General features: G+C 36.2%; 1 protein-coding gene and 1 long non-coding RNA gene across 5 annotated transcripts; one reads left to right on the forward strand and one right to left on the reverse strand.

The window, feature by feature from the left end:
* Positions 1–318: 318 nt before the first annotated feature.
* slc6a14 (solute carrier family 6 member 14) lies at positions 319–13,509 on the reverse strand. 4 transcript variants are annotated; one of them, XM_051911731.1, is made up of 14 exons: positions 13,371–13,508; positions 13,020–13,188; positions 12,620–12,751; positions 12,127–12,264; positions 11,722–11,791; positions 7,300–7,432; positions 7,057–7,197; positions 6,739–6,967; positions 2,630–2,755; positions 2,431–2,549; positions 2,182–2,281; positions 1,984–2,093; positions 1,699–1,866; positions 319–1,569 (listed from the first exon to the last, which is right to left on the reverse strand). In XM_051911731.1, the coding sequence occupies exons 1-14, from the start codon at positions 13,434–13,436 to the stop codon at positions 1,432–1,434; spliced, it is 1,839 nt and encodes a 612-aa protein (XP_051767691.1). In that variant the 5' UTR covers positions 13,437–13,508; the 3' UTR covers positions 319–1,431. The 4 variants fall into 4 exon arrangements, 3 of the variants coding, with proteins under 3 accessions (XP_051767691.1, XP_051767690.1, XP_051767688.1); XM_051911730.1 differs by having other exon boundaries at positions 11,722–11,812; XM_051911728.1 differs by having other exon boundaries at positions 11,722–11,815.
* A 551-nt stretch (positions 13,510–14,060) lies between these two features.
* Positions 14,061–16,647, forward strand: LOC127522124 (uncharacterized). Its single transcript, XR_007932528.1, has 3 exons — positions 14,061–14,512; positions 14,648–14,740; positions 15,875–16,647. It is a non-coding gene; the product is annotated as an uncharacterized LOC127522124 (long non-coding RNA).
* The last annotated feature ends 3,208 nt before the right edge of the window (positions 16,648–19,855 follow it).

A 19,855-nucleotide genomic window follows, 5' to 3' on the forward strand; every position in this document is an offset into this window, starting at 1 on the left:
CAACTTCAGCCGACGGTGCGGAACACACTAAGAAAACTTAGTCGGCCGAAGGGCGACCGTCGGCTTGGTGTGTTCCGGACTTAAGAGATATAAAAACCCTGGAAAGAACAAGCAAAATGAAGAACCTGTATTGTCTAAGTGCAGCATCAATAATAAATGATTGTTCTAGATTTCACATATGGTAACATTTCCTGAAAAAAAAAAAAAAATGGATGAGAACATTAGGCAATATACTGTGTTTCCTGAGAATCAGAATGTATGTATAGAATATATCACAGTTATTTGAAAAACTCTGATCTAGTAAATTATACATGTTGATTTGTGGAGAGAAATCATGTTTATTTTCTCAAATCAAAATAAAACTGAACACCTCAATATTACAATAAATCAAGGTCGCCACAACAGACTCTTAAACGTGTACAAACACTCGTCTCAGTTAAGCTCGGGTGCTCAAAAACTGCTTAAGTAAACCAATATCCTTCAAAAAGCTCTCTTCAATATAAAGGATAAATAAAATCAATTTAAGTAAAATTAAATAGTCAAAGCCTACTTGCACTGGAAGTACTGGTTTGGCCTAATCACCGGCTGCAGTCATGACCTCATCTCATATACAATATGAAACACATGTGTTTCACAACTACCTGCTAATGCACTAGCATTCGCATAATGAAGCCTTGTTGACAAGTTTGGGTGAGTAAGGGCAAAACACACAAGATATAGTACCTTCAATGCCTTGTAGATGGCGATATCACTTCTTTTGTAGCAGAAACAAACTGCTGCAGAAAAAGTTAGGTGCCATGCAAAATGTCAGTAATTGCATTACTTATCACAAATGGACTGGAGTAAAGAGTACATACAGGCATACATACTTTTTCAAAATTGTAGTCAAGTAGAGAGTAAAAGATGCTTATATCTTTGATACTCTCTAAAACTACAAAGTAGCCACTTAAGTACAGTAACTAATTACATGTACTCAAATATTTTACACCACTGGTTAACAGTATGCATTATATGTACCCCATAAATGTATTCTTACCACCTTTTTGTGATTAAAAAACATGCTTGCAATATAAGATGCAAGATCTTTCAGTTGATTGTCTGGTAATTATACCCATATTGATTTGTTTATATATATATATTATATATATATTTAATAAATAATTTATTAAATATGAATATTACATTTCAATTTGGACATTAAAAACATAAATATTACATTTTCCAATAAGAGAACCTAAAACGATAAATGTAAACATACAAACTTCTCATAAAAGATAAAAAATAAAGTCTACAAAAAATTCAAATAGAGCACACTTCAATCAAACAAAGGGATTAAAATTTGATACATTAAAATATTAAGTTAACTTGTTCATTAACTATGGTGCTACATATGTATACATGTACAACTGTTATGCTTATGTTAAACATTTTTTACAACTTAGTAGTTAAATTATTTGAGATTACAAATATATTTGCATCAGACACGCCTCTCGTCCCATAACGCTCTCCTCTGTGGCACTCCAAGTAAGGACCCCAGTCCTCTGTAGGTGAACAGGCTGCTTTGATACGCTGTACGATAAAAACCAAGAGATAGATCATAATGAATAGTGTGTGACTAAAGAATACAATTCACCAGTGATATGCATGTTAGCATATATCTTAATGCCAAAAGATTAAAATGTGAACATTCTGCTTTACCTGCCAGGGGCCTCCGCTAGCTTTGTACACTTTCCAGATTGCAAGAATAGGGATCCAAATGAGGCAAAATGCAGTCATACACCAGCCCAAGGAAACGCCCCAATCTGGGTATGCAACTGAGCCATATGTGGGGGACGTAAAAGTATATAAGGACCATACAAGAATAATCTGCATTAAAAAACAAAAAAACAAAAAAAACATTATTTCAAAAACAACATCATCATTTGGTACAATTTATATATGTTTGTTGTATACAGTATATATGTTTTAAAATTGTGTGCATACAGAAATAACCACTGGGGTGATAAAAAACCAGCAAGCTCTCCACCATAACCAGAAGAGGGAGCTCTTGGTCCCGATCATCATCTCAATGTCCTTGATGAAACGATTACCACCTGAAAATGTACATCAGCATTTTAGAAAAGAACAGAACAATAATAGAAGATAGCAACTGTATCATTATCACATATTACTAATACTCACCATAAAGGATGGATAAACCTAAAACCTCCAGTAATCCAGCAACCAGGAGAATCCATCCAGCACAAAATGTGTCAATTAAATTCACCCAGTATATTCCTGCCTTTCAAACATAATTTAAAACATTTTAAATGTACAATTGGGTTCATTTTGTAATAGTGAGTTGGTCTTATAGTAAATCTCCATGAAAGTCTCTCAGTGAAAATGTGAACCTATATTCCTAATCAGTTCTGTTCGGAATGGTTTGCCTACCCCAGTGACACACGGCAAGCCGAGCAGAAAGAGAACAATGCAGACTGCTATCGTAATAAGTCCCCGTTTGGACTTCAGAACTTTGGGATAGGCATCCTGAAGGCAAGTGGTGATAACCTCTGTAGACAGATCATAATTCAAATCAAATATTTGATTACAGATTTTTTTTTTTTTATAGATATATAAATCTTTTCTTTACCTATTCCTGCAAACTGGGAGTCCAAGCCAAGGGTAATAAGCATAATGAAGAACAGGATTGACCACAGGGGTGATATGGGCAGCTTAGAGAGAGCATCAGGGTACGCAATGAAGGCCAATCCAAAACCTAAAACACAAATTGCAGCTTAGCTTCTTGCTAAAATCACTTAATAAGGTAAATGAATTAAATGTTCATCCAAAGATGATCTTTTTTTTACTTTCTCATGTTATTCCAAACCTGTACACTCTTAAAAATTAAGGTTCCAAAGTGGGGTTTGCACAGCAATGCTACAGAAGAACCTGAAGATGCTTGTTTCCACCACTGAATAAAAAATAAAAAGGGAATTGCGACTTTTTAGCTCACGATTCTATTTTTCTCGCAATTGTGAGTTTATATCTCGTAATTCTGACAGAATTGCAAGATATAAACTTGAAATTGTGAGAAAATATCAAAATTGTGAGCTGACTTTTTTTCTCAGAATTGGACTTTATAACTCACAATAGAGGGTATGCATGTGACGTCACCGTCGACCGTTATGACTGCGGTTACGTCCACTGAGTGGCACACAAAACACATCCAAAACAGGAAAGAGCTTTGCGACTGACTGTACAAATAGCTTTGACACAAAATCTGAGGTATATTTTTACAGACTGCTGAAAGCTACAGAAAAAAGAAGCAAATAGGTCGCTGCAATTCACAGAAACAGCTGGACTCCAGGCAAAGAAACATGTTTTGCAGTTATCATTTTGTGTCAAAATGTTGGATTTTATTGTGTTGACAACTCATCAATTAAATATTTGCCATCTTATATTCTGCATAATTGGGTGTTTTTAAATAAACACTGACAAAAACTATACAAGTTTTAGGGCTGGACGATATGATGAAATATATAACGTTGATATAAGTGATCACTCCGATTTAGACCTACCTATATTGTATTTATATAAAGCGTTCACAGGCAGATTTGCTTTATGTATTTCCCCGGCGTTGAAATCAGGCACATATCAGGAAACACAATTTCTGGCTGCATGCCAATATCCATGGATTAGGTTTCTTTGACATGTCATAAGGAACACTTTCGAGCCCAACCTTTAGTGTAATTGTTTGTTTTACTCGCATTTTCACAGTTTCCCCTATTAAATCCAGTCATGCAGCAGGTTCTTTTGCCACTCAGTCCAGCTGAGGGAGCGCGTTCAGGTGGGAAAGTGACGTCTATGCATACCCTCTATAGAGTACCTCAGGGATGACGTGTTTTTGTAGGCCAACCCGGAAGTTAGCGGCGCACGGGTTCACTCGATCGAAAGCCTATGCATTTTTCCCATAGACTTTTGGAAAATCACAAAAAATAAGCTCTGTGTTTAACATATGGTTATGACACTTACACGTTTTGTCTATCAAGATAATCTTTACAAGTTTACACAATATTTATACATTTTGAAGCCTAAATAAAGTCATCAGATATAAAAAGCTTACAGTAGGCTATAAACGGACTACAGCACACCATGGTCGCAGATCAACATCACCACCACCGAGCTTCCTCAAACTTTATTTAAAAAACAACTTTATTTAAAAACATGCTCGCTGATTATGATCTGTGCTGTGTATGAATATTTATCCACTTTTCCATGAGAAATGCTGTCCAAATGTCCTGTTTGTCATGATAACGTCTAAAGTCCCCGCCAAAGGAAGTAGTCCCTTTTAGCAATTTGTTAGCAACCGCCGTTTTTAAGACACAATAAAGGTTTAAAAAAATCACAAGCGGGTTATAACTGGTGTGTTTTATGTCATAGATCAAAATGTGAAAATATTTAGAGGCTTTGTTAACCACAGACCTTATTTCAGGCGATTTAGCAAAAACCCATTCAAAAAAACCATAGACTTTACAGCGCTGGAACCGGAAGTCCTAAAATGCTAACTCGCTTACGGGTTTTGCCTACAAAAACATGGCGTCGCCAGGAGTTTGATTGACAGGCGATCTAACCAATCATAACGCCAAATCCGCCATTTTGTCCAACAAAGCACTCAGGGGAGTTAGCAGATTAAAGGTGCAATATGTAATATTTTCTGTCCGCTAGAGACACTAGAAGACGCTAGAGGCCTATTCAAAACAAAGGCGTAGCTTGATGACGCCAAGTTTGAGCGCGGAATCTTGGGACATGTAGTCTTCACCTCAACGGCCGGTGGAAAAGAATTAGGATAGGACTTGGGAAGAAATCGTGTTCATGGATGCGATTATTAACGTTACTGTAGTATGAAGCAGAGCAGGACCGAGTGTTGTGGGAGCTGAACGAGGCCGCTGGCACGATTGTGTAACACACGCCTCACGAGCAGTGGAACTTTTATTATGCCACAGTCGCCGGCGCCGCTTCCGCTTTTCTAGTCATGAGTATGAGGTAATACAGCTCTGTTTATCATATTAGATTACGGAGCCCTGGACATGACATGCAGGAAAAAAATAGTAGGCTAAATTGTGCGCACGATTTAGTAAATCGAGGCAACAAATTAGTAAGTCGTGCGCACGATTTAGTAAATTGAGGGAATGAATTAGTAAATCGTGCGCACGATTTAATTTTTTTTTCTTGCATGTCATGTGCGGGGCTCCGTATTAGATACATTTGAGTGTGTTGAAAATGTTATAACGTTACTCTGTGCATTCGCTCGGTGGCTGCTGTGAGACACTGTTGCACACTGCAGTAGGCTAGATCGATTTTAGAATATCATAATAATAAATGATGTTTGGCTTGTGTTGATTAAATGGCATGCAATTCATTTTAAAACTTACTGTATGATGGAGAAAATGCTGTATTACTGTTACTAAAAATAAAGCTGCATCTGATTATGCTATGTTAGCTACTTCACAAAATAGTGTTTTTCTCTGAGGCATGGTAAAGCATGGTACTCGCAAAAAATCAAGAAAATTAGATTTAAACAATAAGACTAAACGTGTTGTGCTATATAACAACAATTTAGTTTTCTGATTTAGATTAGTTTTCTGTCTATAAATATATCGAAACAGTTGTTCCCTTGCCTATTAAAACATGTAAATATTAAAGCATCTTTGGTGTTTCCATGGTTTCTACAAAATAAAACCGGGTAACGCGGGTATGACGCAATTGACAGGCGACTCCTCACACATCCCGGAGCCTTGGTTAAAATTGCAATTTTCTCATGATTTACAAATAGTTGCAAACATTTGGGATATTGTAAGTACTCAAGTGAACAAAATATATACTGGCCTAGTGGTTCTTGGATATTTTACTGCAAAATTCTTACATATTGCACCTTTAATGTAGGTGGACTTGAACTTGAAAAATGGTGTGCACTGACGTCTTTCCGCGATTGAAACAACATTCCTTATGATGTTCATTCATGTTTATTTGATGTTATAAATGAACTAGTAGGTAGAGATGATCGGTTCACGAGCCGCTTGAGGTGAGGCGCTACAGCGATCTGTCACAACATATTAAAGAGCCACAAAATGGTATTTGTTTAAATTTCTTTAAAAATGACAAAATTTGAAATTTGAGACTTTGTTTAATATCAAAAGTAACCTGCTCTGTCTTGTTTGTTGACGCGTTGTCATTGTCCTCATTGCTCCGCGGTTTTTTCACTGAGTGAACATGATGTGTGGCATGAGAGTGACATGGCTTGTCGGATGTAGCAACAGTAACTAAAGGGGGCGGGTCTTTGCGAACGGTCTTTGCGAGTTTATATCTCAAAATTCTTTTTTTTTTTCTTGGTGGGAATAACATTTTATAAGTTAAAGAACCTTTTTCCACTATAAAGAACATTTTGTGCATTTAAAATGTTCCATGTTAAAGGTTCTAAATGGATTCATAGATGCCAATAAAAAAAATAAAAAAAAATTTAAGAGTATACTGTTATTTTTTTCTCTGAAACAACAGGAAAAGTGGGTTTGAAACAACATGAGTAAATCATGCTAATATTATGTTTGGTTAAACTATGGCTTTCATGACAAATTACTCATTTTATTATTTGCTTTGTATTAAAACAATTAAATTGTTCTGCAAACACACACTTTTGATTACTTGTTTTTGATTTCTAAAAAAAAAAAATTAAAAACACTACATTTACATTTCAGATCTTACCTGCATCTGCAACTTCTGACACAGGTCTCTGATAGACATGCGCCATGTGTCCGAGGATAGAAAAGATGGCGAAGCCGGCAAAGATACTGGTGCCACAGTTAGTAACACAAACAATAATGGAGTCTTGGTAGCAGTTGTTGTAAAACTTATTGTAAGAGGACAGAGCCATCAAACCACCCCAGGCAATGGAGAGAGAAAAGAAGATCTGAGTAGCTGCATCCTTCCAAACCTACGATAAAAACAGGCTACATTAGCTGTCTGATTTACAGTATGTGTATTTTGGTACAGTTAGACTATTGTGTTTAGATGCTGAGAAACCTCAGAATCAGCCAGTTTGGTGAGGTTGGAGTTTGAACCGATGTAGAACTCAATGCCGTCTTTCGCTCCCTCCAGAGTTACACCACGAATTAGCAGGATCAAAAGGACGAGGTAAGGGAAAGTAGCTGTGAAATACACCACCTGAAACAAACAATTTATGATAAATTGAATCCAAAATGCACTGGCCATCTCAATAATTTATAGTGCAGATACAACTTAATGTTCCTGAAGTGAAGCACTAACCTTCCCAGAGGACTTGATGCCTTTGAAGAGAGCTGCTCCGACTAGTATCCAGGAGAGCAGCAGGCAGAGGGCCAGGTGCCATACTACTGGCCCCGTCTCATTCATACTGCTAGTGCGCTGAAGAGCCACCTCACTGAGGACAAATATTTCAGTCATGAAATGTTCAATCCAAAAACACAGAAAAAACACATAAACATAACAAAAAAGAATCAAAAGAATGCAGAGAAAGAAACCAGTTGCATACAGTGCATGAATGAACACTGAATGTGTCTTGTACTCAGGGATCAAGGTCGTTTGGCTCATGGTTATTTTTTAGATCATAACAGGATGTATCAAACATGTAACATCTGAAAGTTTGCCCTCGTGTCATGGACCCATTGATTCCATCATTCAAGACTAAAGATTAAAACATGCTGAGGTGAAGACAATATTTACATTTTACTCAAAACTGAAAATAAACATGAAACGGCCTGTAGCTATGTAACACGAAAGTGCATTAAACTTTAAACTGTTGAAGAAATAACACCATACATAACATTTCTCTGCCGATTGTCTCTGCGCGCTTTAACTCTCAATGCACCACAACTGCTCCTGACGTAAAACACAATGAAATGATTTGGCGGTTTCGCATTACGCTGCAGATTTAAATGTGATTAAAATTATTTACTTTTTATGCAGTTAACATTTCTGAATTTATTTGACATTTGAACTTTTTGTGTAATTTTTGAGGACTGGTCAGGTTCAGTTTAATAATTCGTTTAATAATTCATAATATTTGGACAGCCCAAAGGGCTGCAGTCGATATTTCAAAGTGCAACGGGCCATACGGCGTTGCCATATGGTAACAATTAATTTCATTTCCTTGTTATTCAGAAAAAAAATACAATGCATTGCACTATGGGAATTATAAGGGCAGGCCTTAAGGTAGCCAATGATGTGCTGTTTTTAAGTCAAATGACATTTGGATGTCCCTCCAAAACTAGTTGTGTCTAGAAGAGATACAGCAACGGCCGGAAGTGAGGCAAAATTTCATGATTAAATAACAGTAAATTAATTTGCTACTTATCAGATTGTTTTATTAATGACTACACCTACCCCAACCCTAAACCTACCCTTACAATAATGCAAATACAGAAATTAAATGACCCAATATTAATTTTGCGTATGCCCAGTGTCCGTAGATGTACCCTCACATGGAGAACACCTGATGAAGTGCTCCAGAAATTGCTCTTTTGACCTCATTTCTAAACATCTCTTCTCAAGGGGCATCTTTGATAAGTAAATTAGATATTTTTATTCACAAATCAACTTTGTCTAACATAGTTTAACTGTAAATTGAGAAAATATTAATGTTTCCATATGGCAACGCTGTACCATATGGAAAAATAGGTATGTTGCCATGGCAACGCTGTACCACAGTGGAATTGCAGTAATGTATTTCCCCATTGGGATTTTTTATAGATAGTAACATCAACAATATGATTGCAGTTATTTATTTATTTGAAGTGTTTATTGTAGTATAGTTGTGTTTTTGTATAAATAACAAAATTATTTCTTCTTTTCAGAAAATGAATACAGCAATATTTTACGGATGAGCAATAGGAAGAGTGCAGAGTTAGCTCTTCCATGTGATGAGAGTGAGGATGAGTTAGCCAAATGATAGGGAATGATAGGGATCTACTTATTTTTGGTTTGCATGAGTTCCAAGTATAAATCTATCAATTTCTAAAAGAAATGTGCATTTAAATAGAAATGAAAATTGCCATATGGCAACGTGATTAAAACATAACGCATTCGAATTAAACAATAGCCTACCTGATATTTAAAGTGTGGGCAAATTATTGAAAAGGTAAAGGTCATAATTATAAAACTTACTTCATGATTATTTTTTTGCAACTCAAAACACATTTCCTGTAAAGTTTTATCTAGGCCAATTCTATTTTTATAGAATTGTCATTGAATTGTACATTTAATCATAACAGGTCAACATAGGATTCAACAAAAATAATTACTGAACTAGTACTTAAATATTTAACAAATTAAATGATTTTATTTGCAAATTGCTTATTGTTACATTTGAGCTGTAGGCAAAAGTTGGGTTTGAAAATTCTGCCTTTACAGCACCTGTTAGCAGAAACAAACTAGATGTTTCAGATCATACCTCACCTTTTCTTTGGTTTGCACAAAAAGTTAAACATTTATATAGCATCATCTAAAAACAATTTCATAATTCTCAGATTTGAAATACATGGTGAGACTTGTATATTTAGCTACAATGAATTTCTAGACTCTAAAGGTTTCCTCCTGACAAATGTGCCAATATCTGCAAAACAGATTCCCTCTAGTGAGTTTGGTTGTTCAGCAAAAGTACAAAAAAACCGATTGTCGGTGAGTGTGATAGCACTGGCTTTATGGCGTGTTTAAAACACAGATCAACCATAGCGGTCTATATGTGTCAGCTTCTGGTTCAACCAACGAGTCTGCCCTAGTGAAACTACAAACCCATTAACATATTTACTGACATACTGACATAAATATTCTAATACTTTATAATAACTTTATTTGGAGTTCTTCTTTATTGCACAATGCATATTTCTTAATATTAAAGGGTTAGTTCACCCAAAAATGAAAATAATGTCATTTATTACTCACCCTCATGCCGTTCCACACCCGTAAGACCTTCGTTAATCTTCAGAACAAAAATTAAGATATTTTTGTTGAAATCCGATGGCTCAGTGAGGCCTCCATAGCCAGCAATGACATTTCCTCTCTCAAGATCCATTAATGTACTAAAACATATTTAAATCAGTGCATGTGAGTACAGTGGTTCAATATTAATATTATAAAGCGACGAGAATATTTTTGGTGCGCCAAAAAAAACAAAATAACGACTGATATAGTGATGGCCGATTTCAAAACACTGCGTCAGGAAGCTTCGGAGCGTTATGAATCAGCGTGTCGAATCATCAGTTCGGAGCACCAAAGTCACGTGTTTTCAGCAGTTTGGCGGTTTGACACGCGATCTGAATCATGATTCGATACGCTGATTCATAACGCTCCGAAGCTTCATGAAGCACTGTTTTGAAATCGGCCATCACTAAATAAGTCGTTATTTTGTTTTTTTTGGCGCCCCAAAAATATTCTCGTCGCTTTATAATATTAATATTGAACCACTGTACTCACATGAACTGATTTAAATATGTTTTTAGTACATTAATGGATCTTGAGAGAGGAAATGTCATTGCTGGCTATGGAGGCCTCACTGAGCCATCAGATTTCAACAAAAATATCTCAATTTGCGTTCCAAAGATTAACGAAGGTCTTACGGGTCTGGAACGCCATAAGGGTGAGTAATAAATGACAGAATTTTCATTTTTGGGTGAACTAACCCTTTAAGCCTAAAATGTGTTTAATATCACTATTAGTAAGGATAGTATGATCACTGTATAATTTGAATGCAAGGTATTTAAAGTGTACCTAAAGTATACTTGCAATAATTCCACTTTAGCACAATCAAATATATTTAAGTATATCTTTAGCTCCTATTAGTTATGAATGGGAGAAATGTGCAGCATGGTGGAATACCTCCCGCCTTCTAAGTAAAAGAGCCAGTCGCTGATTGATAAAGTTATTGCATCACTGTAGCTGCCATTAGAAGCTTTAGTTCCCATTGAAACCTGAGACTCGCGCTTAGGACTGCACATGCGCATTGGCTCGTCTAAGCCTGAAAAATACGCTTTTTTTAATGCTATTTTAGCATAAGAAACAACATTTATGGGACGGTTCATGTCAGATTTTGTTGCTGGTTTGAAATATGTAATTTAATTGGGAGTTCGCCAAGCAGTTTTTGAGATTTCAGGATTCCTCCATTCAAATAGATAGGACTTAGTATTGGATGCCTGAAATAGCTGCCTGGAGGCATTGCAAATACGCCGACTTTGCATATACTTGTTACCTGTAACACATATTCTGTCACTTGTTGTCTTACTTTGTCTTCACCTCACTGTTGTCTTAGTTTGTTTCTATTCAGTATACTGTCTCCTTTGTTCTAGTTCCCACTAGTCTTTTTAGTGACTATGGTAACTGATATGATTAATCATTAATCTTTTAAAACAAAAAATTGTACACTTTTTAATTTTTTTCTTTTGTGTTTATTGCTTCCATTTTAAAACAACTGCATTGTAAACATCAAAAGGCAAGATAAACCGCCTAAACTTCCTGTTTCAACAGGAAATAATACCAAACAGGAAACTACCCTCCGCAAGTCTTTGACTCTTGTTCCAACCACCTCCAAAACCGGACACAACCCAACACAATATTTTAGTCACAAATTTAGGATATATTTTGTGATATTAAATGTGTCTGTGTTTTAAACTGTCTCTCTGACAAGCAGGTATTGTATAAAAACAAATGTCAACTTACTCCCAGTATTTCTCGCTGAGGCTCTGGCCTGATGAGATTTCGTTCTGGCAGGTTTGATTCAAATTCAGTTCTGCAGCAGAAATGTTGTAGGCTGCTTAAATACAACATGAGGTATTAACAACAATTTACTGAACTATTATTCTGTTGTACAGTATCTTGATAAATAAATACTTTAAACGTGAGACAGCAGTTAAATCTAAACTAGCTATAGTTATAAACTCTTATCATTAAGCACGGAGCTGTTAGGAACTTCCCATCTGAGAAATTTGTGCAAAAAGCAAATTTCCCTTAAAAAGCCAGTTCATCAAATCCAAATACTTTCACTATCTGAGCAAAAACTCATGGTATGTCTGACACAACAACATGGGCTGTCTCTTCAGAAAAGAAGCCGTATACATAACAAACCTGTTGAGCTGCAGTTCCTGATACTCCAGGGGAGAGGATTTTGAAAAGATGCAAAAAGGTAGTAGATACTGTATGCAATGATCACATTATAGTAGATTGCCACAAAAGTGCTAACCAGCATCATTGTGATGCCAACACCTACAAAAAATCACATAAAAAGATATGTTTAAGGTATAAATGACACATTTGGATACATTTGTATAAATAAGCGTGAATTTGATTTGCACGTTGTTTTTTTTTAGTGCCCACAAACATCCTTAAATGTTAATGTAAAGGTCCTGAGGGCATATGTAAGTATGCAATCTGCATGTTAACTGTGTCGGCAAAGTATTTGTCCTTAGCATATCTCAAGGTTGGTTTAATACATGTAGAAACTATCTCTGAGGCATTTACCACATTAATGGACCTCAAAATATGGTAAAAAGTCAACCTGAAGAAACCACTTCTGTAGCTCCAAGATCTTTAAGGTTGAATTTAAGTGCTCATATGTTACCTTGCAGTATAGGCACAGCTTTCCACACATTGATGGGGCCTTGGCTGCAGAACTGTCCAAAAGAGCTCTCCATGAAGAACAACGGAAGGCCAGCAACAGCCAACATGATAGTGTAGGGGATAAGGAAAGCCCCTGAAATGTAAAGGAGATGCAGTATTCAAAACAGAGAGAAATTTGTGAGAAATGTTCTTTAAAATAATTTTGTGCTCATGTAATAAATGCTCCTTGGCAGGTAGATTTGTAGTAGTCTGTGAGTTATGATGAAAATATAAAAATATATGGCCATTTTTCTTGTCTAGTTTTACATTTTGTCCCTCTATTATGCAGTACAAATAAGACATTCAAAGAATTTTGTTTGTCATGCACGGATTGTGAAAAATAATCTCAAAAGTCATCTTACCTCCCCCATGTTTGTAAGCCAAGTAGGGAAACCTCCACACATTTCCGAGACCAACTGCATAGCCGATCATAGACAGCATGTACTCTCGTTTGCTACTCCAATTTCCCCTGTCAGTGTTCTCATCTTGCTTCCCAACATGAGGACCTGGGTTGTTGGATCCATCTTTATCCTGCAAACAAAAATAATATATTAAAAACTCATTACTAAATCACATCACAATAAAATTTTTTTTTTTAAAAATCCAGTTGGTCTCGCTTTACAATTTTAGTCTCAAAAATAGTTACATTTGTTATCATTATCAAAAAATGCCAATAAAAGAAAAACAACATGAATAACACATCTGCTTGTTACCTGCTCGACTGCAGCTGAGTTTTTGAAAAGTCCTCCTGTAATGTTGTTCAAGTCGTATTTCCTCATTCTTCAGCACAGTCTCAAGAGCGACAGCTGAAGTGATGGATGCACCTGACTGAGTGAACTTGAGGAAAAACTGTATGCGGTAGTCTTAAATAGGTCACATACAACCCTCCCCACCCCCTTTTAACATGACAAAACATCACATTTGGTGTGTTCATACACATTACAGACACTGATTATAATCTCGGTTTGCATTTACATTTATTCTGATTGGAAATATTGAGCTTGAAATCAATATTTTACATTACAGCTTGATTTATTAATAGAAAGTTGTTTGTAACAGTTAAATATGCTTGAGTATTTAAATATATAGTATACAATATTATACAGTGTGTAAGTACAGATTGTTTGCTTATATATATATATATATATATATATATATATATATATATATATATATATATATTAGGAAGAACTGGGCTAAATTAGTCATGACTACACTCTAAACCCGGATTTTGTGTTAATGAAACATTTTAAGTGGTCATTACTTATTCTTTGTTGTTTTTGAAAAAGCATTGTCATTAAATCAAATTAGTTGTTTGCACTAATCAGACGAAATATTGAGTGCACTAATCATGTTAAGCTGTGATAACTCGGAATGTTACGCTTTTGTAAGGGAAGGCGGGGCCTATTGAAACAGGTGACTGACAGTGAGCAGAGCGCGCTGTTAGAAGAGTCTGCTTGTCCTGGCCGATGCTGCACGCTAAACATGGATTTTTGAAAGAAACTTTAAACGATGAGTGCATAAATCTTATCTTTCTGACAAAAGTGATTATACCAAAACCGGGCCGATGTTAGTTGAACGCTAAAAATGTAGTGTTAATATGCCAGTTGACTTTTTTTTTTCTTTTTTCTGTCGGTTCACAGATTAGCTAACGTTAACATTTAAATTAGCTGTTTCTGTCAGGTTACAGTTTATAACGTTAGCCAGTGTGTTTCTGTATGTTCACAGTTTAGTTATAACGTTTGCATTTTGCATTCGTTGTTTTTTTTCTGTCTGTTCATATCAGCATGTGTGAATGTACGCTTGTGGCTAACGCTAGCGTATGTCTCTTTGGTGTATTATTATGGAAGGTCAGGTATGTTCAAGAGTGTTATTACTTATTTATCTTTCTATTATTATTTAATGTCATATTTAGACATTAAGGGAATGTTGGACAGCTGTTGACACAGCCTTCACAAAAAAACAGGGTTTTTATTTTACTACCCAATAGACTCAAGAGCCAACCGATATTAAGTCACTGGTGCTCAGAGGGCTCCAGACTGTCCTTGGTGACAACCCCACGAACTTCTTCAAAGCATGGTTTGTAAGTAACTTATTTTCTCAAAGGACCATGACAACATAATCCTTTTATTAATTGATAGTCCTTGTGTTTGATAAAATGTGTGCATAGAGGGTTAGTTCACCCAAAAATGAAATTTCTGTCATTAATTACTCACCCTCATGTCGCCCCAAACCCATAAGACCATTGTTCCTCTTCGGAACACAAATTAAGATATTTTTGATGAATTCTGTGGGTTTCTGAACCACACATTGGCAGCAATGACATTGCACCTTTTGAGGTCCAGAAAGGTAGTAAAGACATTGTGAAAATAGTCCACGTGACAGTGGTTCAACCTTAATGTTATGAAGCGACGAGAATACTTTTTATGCGCAAAAACAAAACAAAAATAATGACTTTATTCAACAATTTCTTCTCTACCCTGTCAGTTTCCTATGCTGTTGATGTAGTAAACGCATTGCAGCACTTCAGTTTTTTTTTTTTTTTTTGTCAGAACGCTGGCTCAGTATTGAAAAACGCTGTACACATGATCAGCACGATGCATGCGTGTGATGCTGACACAGGAGCCGGCCGATACTGAGTCAGCGTTCCGATGTAGAACCTGGAAGCACTGCGTTCACTATGTCAACTGTGCAGGAGACTGACATAGAAGAGAAGAAATTGTTGAATAAAGTCGCTATTTTTGTTTTGTTTGTGCCCACAAAAAATATTCTCGTCACTTCATAACATTAAGGTTGAACCACTGCAGTCACGTTGACTATTTTAACAATGTCTTTAGTGCCTTTCTGGACCTCAAACGTTGCAATGACTTCGCTGCCTATGTGTGGATCAGAAACACTCATATTTTATCAAAAATATCTTAATTTGTGTTCCAAAGATGAACGAAGGTCTTACAGGTTTGGAACGACATGAGGGTGAGTAATTAATGACAGGAATTTTATTTTTGGGTGAATTAACCCTTTAAATCACTGAAACTTAGTAGAAAAAAGGTCTTTCTAACCTCTTTCTATATTCATATTGTGCTACTATATATCTATAGTCATGTTCTGCAACCACTTCACACATTCCCTCATGTGTCTGTCTCATTACAAGACTATATTGTTTAACATTATTGATGGTTATGTAATGAGAAATATCATGAATGTGCTCTGTTGTTAGGACTCCGATGATGATCACTCATTTCGCCACCTTGACTTTGGGATCCCCTTGTTGAGCACGAAGGTGCTGTGCTCCCATCTTCCCTTCATCTCAATCCAGCTTCAATTAAGATCATCATTGAGGGAGAAGTTGTGATGGAAGGTATTAAAGACTTGCCAAAAGCTGTGTACATTCTCTTTGGACTTGCATATGCACTGTATCTCAACTAACCCAAATCAATGAAGAACACATTCCAGTTCACCCAAGTTCTTCTCATGTTGGGCCACAGTGAACTAAAATCCAGCTTACAAAAATAAAAAATAAAAAACAGCTTACAATTTGATTTTCACAAAGGAATTGTGAGAAGTTTCCATGACTGTTTTTTGTTCTCAAGAAGGGTGATGTGAATCTTTGAACAGATTCTTTTTCAGATTGTCCAGTCACTGCAATAAGTGCTCTAAAGTTTACCAGTGTTCTGCGCTAAAAGTGTACTGTATGTTTAAAACGGCATATTGTTGCTCTATTGATACGAGTTATGTTGTCAACAGTTGGAGTGTGCGTGTGTGGTCTTTTTCTTTAATCTTTAATTTTCATTCAGTTTAATGCTTGTCTGCATATTGTATACTATATTGAATACTGTGTTCATTTTCCTCTAAACAATTTACAATTGTTAAGCAAAAAGATTTGCTTATGCAAAATTTTTTTACTTGTCCTTTTGGTTGACGAGTACATTGAAGTGTTTAAAAAAACTAAATAATAATAAAAAAAAACAATAAAATTCATAAAAAAAAACATTGAAATGTTGTTTAATTTCTTAAATTTAGATTTTTTTGTAGCAATTTGAAGTATCATTTTTTAAATTATAATACATTGCTTAAATATAACATTTATTTCTACTTAAAATCATTTGTTTAACTTAGTTATTTTATAAAACGTATGCTCAAAAACATTAATAATGTGAACTAATGAATTTCAGTAAAGACTACTAATATAAACTTGATTTGTCTACTGCACAACTTAAGATTTTATGTTCATACAACTTAACCTGTTTAGTTTCCTCTTGTGTAAAAACTAAAATGGATTAGTGCAGCGGGTTTCCATGCAATTTTCTAGTAAAGTCAACTAATTCGGGTTAAGAGTGTAGGATTCAGTCATTTGAGAAATTCCCAAGGGTCAAGTAAGTGTCAGATTAAATTACTAATCACTGTAAACTAAGGCCCCTGATAAACTACACTTACTCCCTCAAAAAGGGGGCTTCACAGCCATCCTCTTGTCATAACAGGATGAAAGTCATCATGATTCAACAAAGAAAAAGAAAAAAACAAGGTTCAGATATGCATATGACTTATTTATATTTATTCGGTAATATCACTTCCATGAAATTTTATTAGTAAACATTTAGGCAAGGCTGAGCTATTCAGGGAATGTTTTTAGGGAAGCAAAACTGGCTTTCTTAATAACAGAGCAATAGTTATTATATACAGTCAAACCAAAATTTATTCAGACACCTTTGTCATATTTCATTCATTAATACAGTTTATTCACTATAGTTTAAAAAAATGGTAATAAAATATGACAAGATCTCAGAGTTAAACTGTGTCAGAAAAAAATCTTAATTATGTCAGATAACACAAGTAAAACATGGTCAGATCAAAGTGTCTGAATAATTTTTGGTTACAAATTTTGATCAATTTTACTGGTAGTCCACTGTATGAAGAATTTTTGGGTATAATATGTCACAGTTTATTTTATTTTGCTATCCTCACATACATAAATGAACTATAGTGTCCTGCACCCACTAGTAAAAATATATAAAAAATGTCTGAATAATTTTTGGTTTGACTGTATTTCAATCAGTTCCATAGAAAAACACAGTAATCAAACTCTGTAAAAGTTTTATTGTGTTTTCATTGTGTGCCAGTCTTTAAATGTATAATAAGGAAATTTATCATAAAATATTTACCACGGCACAAGAAAAGATTCCAGGAATTAAATGAATCCACTTCCCTGTTTTTTTTGTCTCCCAAAGCATGTTAAAGTGCAGATTCCAAAACCATTATTGACATTCCACAGACCCTCATTGTCTGGACACTGAGGGATGGAGAGCAAATATAAGATCTTTGTATCAAGCCTGACAAGAGAGCACAACCCTGAAAAAAATCAGGCAACTTATTAACTCAACAACCTCAACATTTCTACAGGTTTGAACATCTCACCACCTGCATTTAAGTCTTATAACTCACTGTCAATGTGTTAAGCGTCAGATTATAGTTTGGTTTGCCGATTCACACAAGCCATTTGTGAGATATAGGCCCTGTGCTGTCTGCCGCAGCCTGATATTATTGCCCAGAGGTGTTTTGACTATCATTAAAGTGCTTAGGTAATTACAGGTAAAAGAAACAAACAATCCCCTCAAAGACTGTGCCTGTTTCAGAGGAAACATGTTATCATAGTCTAAGAGTTACAATAATGTCACCGGAATGAGCACCTTTAATAATAACGGCCTATATATACCAATCAGGCATAACATTATGACCACTGACAGGTGAAGTGAATAACACTGTCTTCATCACGACACCTGTTAGTAGGTGAGATATATATTAGGCAGCAAGTGAACATTTTGTCCTCAAAGTTGATGTGTTAGAAGCAGAAAAATTGTGATGGCTAGACAACTGGGTCAGAGCATCTCCAAAACTGCAGCTCTTGTGGGGTGTTCCTGGTCTGCAGTGGTCAGTATCTATCAAAAGTGGTCCAAGGAAGGAACAGTGTTGAACCGGCGACAGGGTCATGGGCGGCCGAGGCTCATTGATGCATGTGGGGAGCGAAGGCTGGCCCGTGTGGTCCGATCCAACAGACGAGCTACTGTAGCTCAGATTGCTCAAGAAGTTAATGCTGGTTCTGATAGAAAGGTGTCAGAACACACAGTGCATCACAGTTTGTTGCGTATGGGGCTGCATAGCCACAGACCAGTCAGGGTGCCCATGCTGACCCCTGTCCACCGCCAAATGCACCAACAGTGGGTACGTGAACATCAGAACTGGACCACGGAGCAATGGAAGAAGGTGACCTGGTCTGATGAATCACGTTTTCTTTCACATCACGTGGATGGCCGGGTGTGTGTGTGTCGCTTACCTGGGGAACACATGGCACCAGGATGAACTATGGAAAGAAGGGAAGCCGGCGGAGGCAGTGTGATGCTTTGGGCAATGTTCTGCATTGAAACCTTGGGTCCTGCCATCCATGTGGATGTTACTTTGACACGAACCACCTACCTAAGCATTGTTGCAGACCATGTACACCCTTTCATGGAAACGATATTCCCTGGTGGCTGTGGCCTCTTTCAGCAGGATAATGCGTCCTGCCATAAAGCAAAAATGGTTCAGGAATGGTTTGAAGAGCACAACAACGAGTTTGAGGTGTTGACTTGGCCTCCAATTTCCCCAGATTTCAATACAATCGAGCATCTGTAGGATGTGCTGAACAAACAAGTCCGATCCATGGAGGCCCCACCTTGCAACTTACAGGACTTAAAGGATCTGCTGCTAACATCTTGGTGCCAGATACCACAGCAGACCTTCAGGGGTCTAGTGGAGTCCATGCCTCGACGGGTCAGGGCTGTTTTGGCAGCAAAAGTGGGACCAACAAAATATTAGGAAGGTGGTCATAATGTTATGCCTGATCTGTGTATATACAGTCAACCCAAAAATTATTCAGACACCAGATATAATTTTTGATATTTTTTACTAGTGGGTACAGGACACTATATTTCATTTATGTAAGTGAGGATAGCAAAATAAAGTAAACTGTGATATATTATACCCAAAAATTCTTCATACAGTGAACTACCAGTAAAATTGATAAAAATTTGGGACCAAAAATTATTCAGACACTTTGACCCGACCAAGTTTTTTTCTTTAATTACTAATGTGACCTTTTTACACCACAGACTGAACAAAATTAAGCATTGCTTGGTAACTGGTTGACCTAAACTAGAGCGAATAA

The sequence above is a fragment of the Ctenopharyngodon idella genome, chromosome 11, assembly GCF_019924925.1.
Source record: "Ctenopharyngodon idella isolate HZGC_01 chromosome 11, HZGC01, whole genome shotgun sequence".
Taxonomy (NCBI): domain Eukaryota; kingdom Metazoa; phylum Chordata; class Actinopteri; order Cypriniformes; family Xenocyprididae; genus Ctenopharyngodon; species Ctenopharyngodon idella.